Source organism: Nelumbo lutea, chromosome 1 (genome assembly GCF_056320005.1).
Source record: "Nelumbo lutea isolate HS-2025 chromosome 1, American lotus-T2T, whole genome shotgun sequence".
NCBI classification, from domain to species: Eukaryota; Viridiplantae; Streptophyta; class Magnoliopsida; order Proteales; family Nelumbonaceae; genus Nelumbo; species Nelumbo lutea.
In genome coordinates, this window is record NC_142684.1 from 104552734 (window position 1) to 104566330 (window position 13597).

The window sequence follows — 13597 nt, forward strand, 5'->3', positions numbered from 1 at the left end:
TTGTTAGAATAAGAGGAGCATTGGCCTCCCATGCATCGAGCCCGGGCTTCCCTGATTGATTGCATAACATAATATCTCTACTAAGGTGCCAACCAGCTGATTGGTAAGGTCTCTTGCTGTACAAATACAAATATATACAAAGCAATATAAAATACAAGGTTTTGCACTTTACATATTTGTATTTGTACTCCTTCCAAATTGAACCTTAGATTGTATTTGATTGCAGTGCAATTTTATTTACACTAGCATAAATGCATGGGAGTGCAAATGTAAAAAATGTAAATTATTGTTTAATTTTGTTTTGGATGTTAATTTATTCTACTTCATGTCTTAATTTACTTTATTTATATTTATAACCAAGCAAAATATACTAAAATTTGAAACGAAAATGGTCAGAAGTTAAATTCAAATCATTTGCACTGCCATGATTTTGCATCATTGCAACCAAACACAGCCTTAAAACGCTCAAGTGTCACAATCAGAGTGAAAAGAGATGGATCGTAGTCTTCGCCAAAGATATATTTTTGTTTTCCCACTCGGTCAAGACGTCAAGTTATCTTCATGGAATCCATGATCCAGTCTGCAAGCTTTGGCGTGTTGCAGAAAAACTATCCTCCGTATTCGTCGTCAGGTGTCAGCATTCAGCACGAATGACAGAAATAGGGAATAAGAGAGAAAGAGAGATTGTCGTATTAAATACACTGTTTTCAAAATCCGATCGGACCGGACAGTGGGACTGGAAAAACTGGAAATCGGTTACCTAATTCCTTCAAAACCGATTTTTTCTCTAAAACCGTTGATTTTGATCAACAAATCACTGAACCAGCCAGTTAACCGTTCGAACCATTCAAACTGTTTGAACCGTTTGAATGATTTTGACTGTTTTTCAAATTTTTAATTTTTTTTGACAGAACTGGCTGGCCGTTCGGGTCAAATGGTCGGACCATTCGAACTGGTAGCGGATGGTTTGTTTTTAAAAACCATGGTTAAACACGCAGAAGTAAAACTAGTCTATCAATAACCCATAGATGATTCCCTAATATAATATACAAGTAAAGCCGTGATTGATTGATAGAAAATCAAAAAGATGAGAAAAATCTATTAACAAATTTTTTGAAATAGATAATTTTACTGTCATAGTTGAAGTAGGACAATTGGAGGAGAATCATTGAAAAAAAGTACAGGTTATAGGTTAAAGAAATAGAAGCATTATAGGGTTGAATTGATATTGCTCCAAGATTTTAGCGGCTAACAAATAATATATTAGTTCTCATTTTAACAAAAAGGCAATGAAAAGACCGAAGAATATAGCAGCCAGAAAAATGAAGGCTCATTGACCATGAGCGAGGGACTTAGAAGTTAGAACTCGGCGGTCAGTATTATTGAGAGTTGATTAAACTACGAGGTGTTTAACTTGGGCGATAGTACAAAAACTTGGAATTTCAGGAATCATTCTATGCTCATCTACAAACTCTGGACAGGAAAATAGAGTACGGGATAACATGGGCACGATGATATTAAGGAGCTGCTTGGAAAGAACATCGAATGATTGGGTAAGTGGTTTCATGGCGACTGGACTCTTTATCAATGAGTGCTTAGCTTTTGGTGAAATCACTTATTTCAAATAACGGTTACTATAGGTATTTTCAAAATGACATGATCGCCGAAGACAGGCCCAGAGTGAAAATAAACACTTCGCTTAAAAATAAGCCCAAATTTTGGGTATTTATTCTCAGGAATAAGCACTTATTTGGGCTTATTTCCCAAATCTAAATAAGTGCTTATTTTCCAAACTTTTAGGTTAGTTGGAAAATTTAATTAAGAGATGCTTATTCCTACTTCCGAATAACACACCTTCGCTGATTTCTCCACAACGGTTCGCAACTGCAACAATCCATCAGCAGAAAAAAGGAGAAGCCTTTTTGCTAGCAACATAATTAGTAAATCTCATCAGTAATAATTGTTCTTCTCAATGCAAAGGTGATGTCACTTCTTTTGTAATCTCAATTGTTCTGTAAAGGTCTCCCTGCAAGTGAGCGTGTGTGTGTGGTTTGGGGGGGGGGGGGGGTACCTTCCACTCTCCTCCCTAGGACCATTTCTCAAGCCCTCTGTGCGGAGAATTTAACGATGGAGCATGGCATCTCATTGCGAGAGCAGCTTTGAGTCACATGCAACTATTTTCACCCTACCAACAGTCTCCTGGCATTCCTCATTCTTGAATGTTGCATCCTGTAGGATGAAGGTCCACACGTTGTCACAGAATCTGTAGGTATGCAAATGTCCCTGTAGAACACAGAAAACACATATGTGAATAGGCAGTTCAGTTGCCGGTGTATAGTATCCATCCAACAGGGACCAATGCTTGAAAGGATGGTGCAACTCTGAAGAATACAATCATAAACTCATCTAAAGAAGTATAATTTAGAGTAAATATAGCAATTTTTTAGGGGAAAAAAATCCTGTAATGATTGCAAATTCCATGAAAAGATGCTGCCTTGAGACAAATTTCATTAATAGGGAATAAGTCATGTTGATTTATTACTATTACTACACTTGTTATTATTGTTGTTGTTGCTGCTGCTGCCAAGGTTTAAATACAGGCATATCAGGTTTTTCAATACAACAAAACATCCTTTTTTTTTTTAGTTTTTTTTCTTTTTCAAAATTGGCCAGGGGATCGGTCTTAGGTCTGCCTACCTCCTGAAAATGCCCAAATTCCCAAACCACTTGTATTTCCTGCTTTGGAGCCCCACCAATACCCCCTTGTATTTCCTGTTGAATGGCCTTTGACCCGAAACACAAGCCCAAAGCCCAGCCCGTAAACAGATCTAGTTACTACCACCACCACTGCTGCTGTCAATGCCAATAAGAAGCCCCGTTGGGGGGGAGTGGGGATTGAAAGTCTCAAAAAGCCCATAAATCAATGGCAAAGGTCAATGCCACAAAGCCAATACAACTGGAATGGGTAAAGTTAATTGGTATATCCAGTTAAACATCACCAATAGCAAGGTTAGTCTCTTCATTAATTCAAAATCTCCAGGTAATCCAGGTCTGGTTAGGATTGGAGAGTGTACATTGTGACATGGAAGGATCCTTCATCATTTCAGTGGCTTGATGGAGATGCAGATGCAATCAAAACTTAGAACATGGCCTTACCAACCAGCTCAAGAATCATTAGGACCATGAGGCCTCTTTCCCTCTTATGTCTTGCTGACTCGGTAAACAAGTGCATCCCAAACATTTCTTTCATTCCCTAGCAATATCCCATGCAATTAACCCCCAAACGAAATAAGCCTCCTAACTTATTTGACAATGTGAACCTTTCTAGATGGACTGGCAGGAAGGTGGATAAACACTAAAAATGGATGAATTTATCAAACCAGAACAGGAGCTACCACTCTCTCTCTCTCTCTCTCTTGATTGCTCACAATCAAAGAAATTGCAAATATGGTCCCAGATAAGTGTCAATTGTGAATGAGAACAATTAAGCTAAAGGTTTGTCATAAAATACCATTCAAGCTATAGTTATACTGTAAATATTTTAATTCGATTAACATAACCTAAATGGAAGCATCACATTAAATTTATGAACTACCAAATTTTAAGCTGATACAAACCATAAAAACATGATAGTACCACAAACCATGTAATCATTCTGCTTAATACATGGCCTTACAGTTGCATGATTTATTGTACTACCTATCCTAAACGAAGATATGTTTATTGTACTACCTATTGAAAAAGATAAGGTGTTGTATTAAAAGCAAGCAGTATACTTCTCTGTCCACCAAAACACCCTGAGGTGCATTCTGGAAGCATTTATGCTTCTGAGGTGTGCACATCATGAACACCATGGAGGTGAGGGTCTAGGCAGGCCCTCCTTTCAACTAGTGTCATGCATCCTCATTCTTTTTAATACAATACATCTTTCATCAAAAAGAATCATGAAAAACAAGAACTCCTCCTGTTAGAACATGGGATCTCAAGGAACCTCTATATGGGAACAGCCGACCTGTACATCAGGTGTATAAGAGAAGTACTCAGCATTTGGGTACACCAAGTGGTTAGGATGATGCCATTGTACTGTAACAGAATCTATAACTGAATTGTAACGATCTCTCTCTCTCTCTCTGGAGGATGGTTCCCTCGAAAAAACCCTGTGTTAGGTAGATCCTAACATTTTAGTATCAGAGCCTAGATGCCAAATACTCAAACTACATCCATGGAGGTGAGGGTCGATCAGGCAGAGGTTGAGCTTCACTGCATCTCTGACGACGTGTGGGAAATCAAAGAGATGCTGACAGTCATCCTATGGCGATTGGAACAGGGCACTCCAAAAGTGGGCAGGAAGGTCAATCAAGAAGGGGGCACTCAAGGGAGTAGTCAACAGGGAAGTTTAGGCACTAACAAGAACACCAAGGTGATCTTCACAGTTTTTTTGGAGGCAATCTGATTTCTTGGATCTATAGGGCTGAGAGATTCTTTGAGTACAACGAAATGCAAGGCCAAGATCGAATTGCTCTTGCAGTGGATCACCTAGAAGGGGAAGCAATCCTTTGGAATCAAATGGTACCAGCAAGGACACCCTTGGCTATCTTGGATGGGCTTCACCAATGCTCTGTGTATGATTTGGAGCTTCAGGTTAGGAAGATTATGATGAGAGCTTGGCAAAATTGAATAAAATGGGAAGTGTGAGGGATTACCAGATGAAGTTCAAATGGCTGGCGGTCAGGGTTCAAAGGTGGCTGGAGCGAGCTCTGGTAGGGGCATCTGTGGGTGGTCTCAAGGAGTTACAGCTGGAGGTCAAGGCGATGCAACCAGGAACTATCCTAGATGTGGCAACTCTTGCTCGAATTCAAGAGGAGAAGATGACTTGGGCAAGAAGAATTAACCGGCCATGGATTCCAATAGCGACGCCGCCAAACCTCTCAAGGCAAAATAGGCCAGGAACAGGGTCAGGGCCCAATAAAAAAGGGAAGCATATTGGGGGGGAAGCCAGCTACCATGGGCTCAGGTCCTCTCGTACCCTTCAAGAAGTTGTCATGGGTCAAGATGCAAACCTGCAAAGACAAAGGTCTCTACTAGTCGGCTCTACTGTGAGGAAAGATTCAGACCTGGCCACCGATGTAAGACACGGTAGGCCTTTGTCCTTCAAATTGATGAGGAAGAGTATGAAGGTAATGGTGGGTTGCCAAGAAAGGCAGAAATGGACCGAAATCCAACCTATTTAACCGGAAATTTCCCTCTAGGCACTTGCTGAACTTTCATCACTTCAGATCATGAAGGTATTGGGGTTAGTGAAGGGCCACCATGTGACAGTCCTCATTGACAGTAGAAGCACCCTAAACTTTGTGACAACCATCTTAGTTGTTATCAGGCCTGTATTTAGTTAAATAAATAAAGGGAAAAGGTTCTGGTATGAGTCTAGATTGAGAAGAAGAAGAAGACAAGAAGAAGAAAAAGAAGATAATAGGGAAAAACAGTCTCTGTCAAGGGAGAGAGCTGCTGCCCCTGTATGTTTAATTCATAATGAAAAGTAGAACTACAATATTACCCCTGTATATAGAGACTAAAGAACAGAGAAAAAAAAAACAAAGTTAAAATAGGGGAAAAGCCTAAAATAACCCTAAAACAAAAACTGTATTTTAACACTGCCCCTCAAGTTATAGCATATATATCATACAGCTCCAACTTGTTACAAATGTATTTCATCCGAGCACCACTCAAGCCTTTGGTAAACAAATCAGCTAGTTGATCTTCAGACTTCACATATGGGGTAATGATTTCTCCACTAACCACCTTTTCTCTAACAAAGTGACAATCCACCTCTATGTGTTTGGTCCTCTCATGATACACTGGATTGGAGGAGATATGAATGGATTCTTAGTTGTCACAAAATAGCTTCATGGGGGTTCTGTGACTGATATTCCCATCTCTTGTAACAGTTGTTTCAACCACACCAAATCACATGTAGTGTGGGCCATCGCTTTGTACTCGGCCTCAGCACTACTCCTAGCCACCACATTCTACTTCTTGTTTTTCCAAGTAATCAAATTCCCTGCCAAAAACGTGTAGTAACCAATTGTTGATTTCCTATCAATAACTGACCCTACCCAATCAGCATCTGTGTATCCTTCCAAGGAAAAATCTCTCCCTCTCTTATACAACAATCCTTTACCTAGAGCACCCTTCAAATAGCATAGAACTCTAACAATACATTCCCAATGGATTGTCCTTGGGTTCTACATGAATCGGCTCAATAATCCAACACTGAAGGAAATGTCTAGTCTTGTGATGGTTAAATAAATCAATTTTCCAACTACTCTTCCACGTTCCTATCACCTTGGTGTAGTTGAAAATATTCCTGATACAATTGATAGATTCTAATTACATTTTCTTTTCCCAAATACAACTGCTTAGCATATTCCCAAATTTCTTTCATAGTATCAAAGAACATCAAGTTCACACAAAATGAGGTTCCATATTGCTCCAAAGACATGCCATAATTTGGTCATTCTCCTAAATCCAGTCATTATACCCTACAACTCCTCGGTCTAGTTTATTTTCTTTAATATATTTTAACTTTCCTTTGGCCGTCAAATTTATCTCAACCAACTCTACCCATGGTACATAATTGGTACCATTAAGTTTAACCAACGTCATCTGTACATCCATGAAATCAGGTTGCATCACACTTGTTTTGGATTCACTCCCAAAAGCTGCCATCAGTTATTTCTGCAATACTCTCCCAAGACAAACACCTTCCTGACTCATACTCAACTGACTTAACTATTGGTTCTGAAACTTCAACAGCATAGCCGCAACCCCTAAACCTGGAACATCAACATAAGAACTTCTTCTATGAGTCAACCAATCTCATGGATCACAGAAAACAACCCACTAAACAAATCAAACACAAACAACGATCAACTGAACTTCACATTCACAGTCCCTCTTCGAACTGCTGAGTAAAGGGAGTCTAAAACACCATCAAAAAATCAACCAACAATGCAACTTGAGGCATGGAAGCTTCCTAACCTTCTGGGTGACGGTTCTTTTAGGTTCTTCCCCTTCCTTTCTTCTCGTATTAGTAGAAAACCTCAGCCGAACCAGTTCTAGGTGTCCTTCACTGGTGCAGTCAGGAAACTCGATCAATCAAGCTCTGAGATCATGTTATCAGACCTGTATTTAGTTAAATACTAGTGGATAAGCCCGTGCGATGCACGAGTGAAAATGAATGAAAAAAATTAATAGTTAAAACTATAACTAAATTCATTAGTGCAAATCAAGTATGATAAAGAAAATACAATTTGGGATGAAAATATCGACTTGACTCCAAGTTGGGAAGAACTTGGATTTAGGACATTAGGAAGTGGTTCGATTGATTGACAATTTATGATTATTTCTTTGTTATTACTTTCTCATTTGTTTGTATGTGTTATCTACTATCTTTTGTGCCCTTTTTTGTATTGCCTCCAATTTGCACTTCTCACTACTTCATCATAAAATATAAATTGGTTGTGTAGTGCTGGCATGACATGATTTTGCGGGTTGTCTATGCTTTAACAGGTCATGCCATGCTAACATGTGATCGTCAGTGGGTCGCGCCCTACTTGGCTTGAAACTCTTCAAAGGTTAGGCCTACAACACAAGCCCAAGCGAGCTCAGCCATAGGCCGAGGTGTGAGAGGCATGATTTTTTATTAAAAATTTGAAAAAAAAATTAATGAAAAGTTAAATAAATTAACAAAATAAACAAGAAATTAAAAAATCTTAAAATTTTATTCTATACGAATTTTGATGTATACAATTGTTTATATATGAAATTAAAAAAATTACAATATAATTTGAATAAAATAGTACAATAAAATTGTGTATATATATAGGCCTATTCCATGATGGGCTGCGGGCCTATACCAGCATGGTCCACTTTTTTGTTCTATATTGTGCTGACACACAAGCCTCAAAACCCAAGCCCAACACAACTTGGGGGGTATGGGCTAGCCCAACTACTATAGTGATCAGGCTGTGTTGGGGTATAACCCACTTTATAGTTTCACATTTATGAGAGATCAAACATTGGAATAGCAAAAAATGATGAAGGTAAAAATGAAAGGATGCAACTTTGGTTGATAGTTAGTATGTTAACGGTTAGTATTCATTTTTATTGGAAAAGAACTTTTTTTCATAGTGTACATCCCATTTAATGATAGGTTAAATAAATATTGGAATAACAAAAAACATAGAGGGTAAAAAGGGAACATGATTCAATCCGATCCAAAGTCTGATCCTATTTAATCGGATTGGATAATTGGATTTGATTAATAACTGAATCAGATTCAGATCACCCCTATCCGATTCAAAAGGATTCAATGTGTTATTTATATTATATTTTTATAAATTTTTTATATTATTTATTTTGCATACAAAACATGTATATATGATGAAAATAGTTGAAAATACTTTCATTTTTTTTTGTTTTTCTTTATTTAAATTGTTATATTTTCTTTTTTAAAAATTTATTATTTAAAAAATAAATACGATTGGATCAAATTCGAATATCCAACATCCTTATCAAATTTGAATCTAAATCAATATTTGTGAGATCCGATCAGATTGGATTGGACCTATAATTTATCAGATAGGATTCGGATATACCCTTATTTGAATATGATCTGATCCATTTGCATCCCTATAAAAAGGGAAGTGTAATCAGGCTTTTTGACGAAACATGGTTACCATCCTCATTTTTATCATAGAAGATAGATTATAGAAATATATAATGATTATAGAGAAATTAGGATACAATGGCTAAGGAGGGACAATAATGGAAATATAACCAAAGCAACAACCTCGATACACCATAGCAGTTTTACATTGAAGCAAATCTAAATGGTGTTCCTGATTTGGATTCTCACATATTCACAACACAATCATTGTTACATCCCAGAAAGCAAATCTGTTTAACATTTTATCTATCTATTTATTTATTTATTTCTCTGATTTGTACTAGCAATGCGATTTGGTTCAAAGTTCAATGTGAAAAACTCCACAAGCAGAGTTGATTAGGGGCTTGGTCAACCTGGCAAGTGGCAACATCACTTGCTTAAACCAATTGCTAAAATCTTAATTCCCTTCTTATAAAGCCAGAGTTCAAAAAAGGATGGAAACAGTCCTTTGGGGGTATTTGGGTCATTAAATAATCCAACCTTGTTATACAAGGGCAATTGGGTATTTTAAAATTTTGAGAGCAAGACATCATCATTTTTGGTTCTAGAATCAACCTAATGAAGGGGTGTAGATGCCATGGTGACCTGAACCTCAGGGGAGTTTTTTGCCATATGCAAAGCACGGGAGGTATAAGCAATTTACCCATCAAGATAAACAATTGTGGCATGAGATCATGTACAGGTGAGGAACCAATGGACAAACTTCTGAAAGGAGTCTTCCGTGAGAAAGAAATATTTCAGGAGTCTTCCTGGACAGCTTACAGAAAGATGCATGCAAAGCAACTTAGGGTTAGGAATCTTCCATGTGGCAAATTACTTTGGAGCTCATAAGGAGTCTCCTAGTCCCTCTCGACCCTTTATTTATGGAAAATATTTCTGGAAAAAAAAAAGGAATTTTCCACCTGTGCAAAATAAACCTTCTTTTGCAGATGAATTTCATATTACCAGTTAAAACTTTGAAAGGCTATTATTAATTGTGAAAGCCACCAATACAAGGTACGGCATACAATTAACATGTACTATGGGATTGAAAATGTAGCCAATTAAAGTGGTTTAGTTATATGATGGATCATGGATGGTTTTGATCAGCCACAGGGTCCCTTTATATGGCAGAAATAGGAAGGCTCATGTAGGGGCGTGGACTTACAGAAATCTAATAAAGGGCACTAAGGCATTGGCTGCTAACTTTAACCGTTCATTCAGATTGGCTCCTAGATTGGCCGACAGCTAGCTGACTCTCTCTCTCTCTCTAGCAAGGAAAGGGGTAAGCAGAAATGAGTTTCTTCAAGGGGCACCTGGCCAGGCAGTGAATATGTAAACTAGCTTGGACTCTTTTTTTGGTATGTCAGCAATCAACCTTGTCTGCATGTTTATTGTTCCCTCTCCCTCCTATGGTGAGCTTGGCCATCTACTCCATCTCATACATTAATAAATCACTTTTTTATGTTGGTTAAAGCATTGTTTACCTTTAAAGAAACCTTGCTCTTCACTTGAGTTTCCAGGGCTTCTGTCATCGACTGGGATTCACAAAAGAAAAACAAGCAAAACGAAACCAATTGTCAATGTCTGAGGACTTAGAAGAACTACGAAAACAAGAAAAGTACAGTTCCACAGCAATCAAAACTCCACCTGATCCTACCTTGTCAAATTGAACGAGAACTTGTATCGCGAGCTCCGGACTGAGAGTCCCATTCGAGACCATCTCGTCCAATGTCTCCGTCAAACACATGCCGATAGTCGACCTCCGGTACAGTTCAAAAGTTGCCATTGCTCCCTCTTATATGTCAGGTTCTTGCAAACAGAACCATCAAATACAAATTAGGAGCTCCAAGTTCTACAAAGAAATTTTTTTCTTCTTCTTTAACCCATGGATTGCTAGTAACAGATAATCAAATTAAATAGAAGGTACCAATTCCAAAATCCAAACCCCAAACTGAAGGCAAAACTTAAGCAAAAGTCAGGCAAATACCCTAATTAATAAGAAAAACTACAGATTTGGAAATTACTCGATTATTTCGACGAAGTAGAAGGAAATGATTTATTTAAGATATTAAAATATCAAAATCGACCAGTGCAGGCAAAACGAAGAACAGGAACTCACTTACGTTCAACGATAGAAAAATTCAGGGAATTTCGGGCGAATACAACGGGGAAGTCGTCGGCTTTGATGTCTGACGTAGACGAAGATGAAGAAACAGACAGTAAGCTTCTCCTTTTCCAGTGTTCGAATGTTACATTAGGTTTTTATACCTCTCCCCCCCTTACAAGATCCTGCGAGGCTGCAACATGTGTCAATCCGCGAAAAGACAAATATAACCCATCTTATTTATTTTTTAAGGAAAATTCTCGATTAATACGCAATATTTGAAAAGACATAAATATCCTTTAAGTGTCATCTAATTTTTTTTTATCAATTATCCACATATTGATAAAAATGAACAATGTTAAATTCTTATTTTTTTCTATTCAAGAAAGTTAAAATTAGTCTCAATAGGCATTGTAACTCAAACTTTCTTGAATAGAAGAGGTAAGGATTTGGAATTGTTTATTTTTTGTCAACGTTTGAACATTTGATAAAGAGAATTAGATGACACTCAAAGGGTATTTTTAAATGACATTTAATGATTGATTAACCGATTAATGATAAGTACTAGATTGGCATATTTTAAAAGTTTGAATACTAAATTATTCCGCTTTAAAATTCAGGGACCAAAATAACACTAGACCAACCAAAAGTATAAGATACTAATTTGGAAATTTTCCATTTTTCAACATTATTATAGAAAGCTCTTTGTCAACATTTTATTTTAACCACGTAGCCGAATCTTACAACTAGATTCCATCCATCAATGAGATAAGGGAGCTCACATCGTCTGTTCCCACCAATAGAAAACTGTCAAATCTCCTTTTACATTTGAAACTTAAATTTGCCAGAGTTAAGATTTAAGAGCGGATTCCAAAGTTCCTTTTAATTTTATTAACCCACCCAGTTCCCTCCTGAGTCCCAAATGAAACACCATTGATTATAATTACAAAGCCATTAGGAAGTAGAACCAAATCTCCCATGACTCTTGCTAATTGCATTGTCTCCATTGACTAATTCGGCAATGCATCGATAATTTTGATTCTCCCACATGTGTTCAAGGCTCTGACAAAGTTTCCTTTCGTCACTTGAATGTATGACCCTTTTGGCATGCCATCACATACCAGAATTTAGCTTTAACGGGTGATTGCTTTAAGTTCTTCAATGGAAGAACATAGGAACCCATCCTCGGGCAGCTCCTTGGGTCACTGTCGGGCATTTGCAGGAACGTTTTGATGACTGCATTTTTCGTTTAGTCCAATAAATTTGTGGTTATTGCCAAAAATAAACAAGTTACCGTTTTGATGGTTCTTCTATCTTCTCAAACGACAAAAATATTCATCGAGTTGTAGGTGAACCCAAAATCCATCTCAATGAAAAGAAAGAGAGGAGAGGGAGAAATAAAAGAGTATATAGTCCCAGATTTCTCACTCTCCATCATTCTATCTTTTTTTTTACTATGGCTGTATTTGGAAACAATGCAAATGGAGTGTAAATCCCGGTTTAGGGTAAATTTGCACTTTGGTTCAATTTTGCCTGTGTTTGACAATAATACATTTATGCATTGACAAATGACAGAAAACACATTTTCTAATGTATATTTAAATTGATAATAAGATGTAAAGTACATCAGTAAAAAAGAAGTAAATTTGTATTCAAGTGGGCTTTTAATAAAAAAGGCATATGCTTTATTAGAATTCGTGTTCACATCCATTATAGCTAAAAGTCTATTTGGTCAGAAGGTAAATTTGTCAATGCAAAACTAATCCAACTTTGCAATTCATATGAATTGTTTTACACTCTACATATTTGCACTCTCACTTATTTGCATCGTTTCCAAATGCAGCCTAAGAGTAGCATCAAATAAAGATGTTCTATTGGAACCCGCAAATGCATATTTGCATTCACACTTATTTGTGGGAACGAAAATGTGCTATTAGAACCCGAACACATATATACCCCACAACAACATCCCATACTACCGATGTGGGATACCTCACATTAGCATCCCAAACTACCAACATGGGATAAGTGAATCATAACATATACATGCAAGTTTCTCTATGTAAAATTGATCATTTTAGAAATAAATATGATTATTGCAGGAACGTTTCCAAACACAGCCTAAGATGTGCTTGGATTCCAATAGCACATTTTCCATCATCTCTACAAGTAGCATCGAAGTTAATCTTGACGCAATTAGGTTTACGAGTATATCATCCAATATAACCCTAAACCTTATTGTTGATGTGATCTTCACTTAACAAATTATTCTTAATCTCATTCCAATATGCTAAATATTTGTTCATAATAAATTGAGGAGTAGCAGAAGTATCATTAAAACATTTATCGTTTCTATTCTTCCAAATGAACCATAATATATTGATATGTAACTTAGGAGAATTCACCCCTAAGAGTTAGTTGTTAGAGGGAGGGAACTCAAGCACATATATACCTCACAAAAAAATCCCATACTACCAACGTGGAACAAATGGATCATAACATATACATGCAAGTAAAATTGATCATTTTAGGAGGTAAATATCATTACAAATTCTGGTGTACCAATGATTAAAGAAGTATCACAGTCGAAGGCACCGAGAAACACTCATTCATAATCCTCCAAACTTGCCTTGTTAAATTACATTTAATAAATAGGTGATCAACATTTTCGTCTTCCCCACAAAGGCCATAAGACATGCTCATGTTAAAACCCTAGCAATAAGCTTGCTTTTTTATGGGCAGCTTGTCATTTAATAGGAGGAATAGAAAAAACTCTAATTTTT

At 37.1% G+C, this 13597-nt stretch overlaps 1 protein-coding gene across 4 annotated transcripts; it reads right to left on the reverse strand.

Annotated features, from left to right (window-relative positions):
- Window positions 1–1919: 1919 nt before the first annotated feature.
- On the reverse strand, window positions 1920–11036 carry LOC148876551 (transcription initiation factor IIA subunit 2). 4 transcript variants are annotated; one of them, XM_088962755.1, is made up of 4 exons: window positions 10834–11036; window positions 10368–10519; window positions 10195–10245; window positions 1920–2283 (listed from the first exon to the last, which is right to left on the reverse strand). In XM_088962755.1, exons 2-4 carry the CDS (start codon window positions 10494–10496, stop codon window positions 2143–2145), a joined length of 321 nt encoding a protein of 106 aa, XP_088818881.1. In that variant the 5' UTR covers window positions 10497–10519; window positions 10834–11036; the 3' UTR covers window positions 1920–2142. The 4 variants fall into 4 exon arrangements, with proteins under 4 accessions (XP_088818881.1, XP_088818811.1, XP_088818960.1 ...); XM_088962685.1 differs by having other exon boundaries at window positions 10830–11025; XM_088962834.1 differs by having other exon boundaries at window positions 10368–10562; window positions 10834–10949.
- Between the last annotated feature and the right edge of the window lie 2561 nt (window positions 11037–13597).

Bases quoted from the DNA above. Each gene is read 5' to 3' on its own strand.
- LOC148876551 (XM_088962755.1), bottom strand. From the start codon at position 10,496: ATGGCAACTTTTGAACTGTACCGGAGGTCGACTATCGGCATGTGTTTG. The intron at 10,246-10,367 runs GTAGGATCAGGT...TGTGAATCCCAG, and splicing joins TTCTCGTTCAATTTGACAAG to TCGATGACAGAAGCCCTGGA. The intron at 2,284-10,194 runs GTAAACAATGCT...TGTGTTCTACAG, and splicing joins AGAGCAAGGTTTCTTTAAAG to GGACATTTGCATACCTACAG.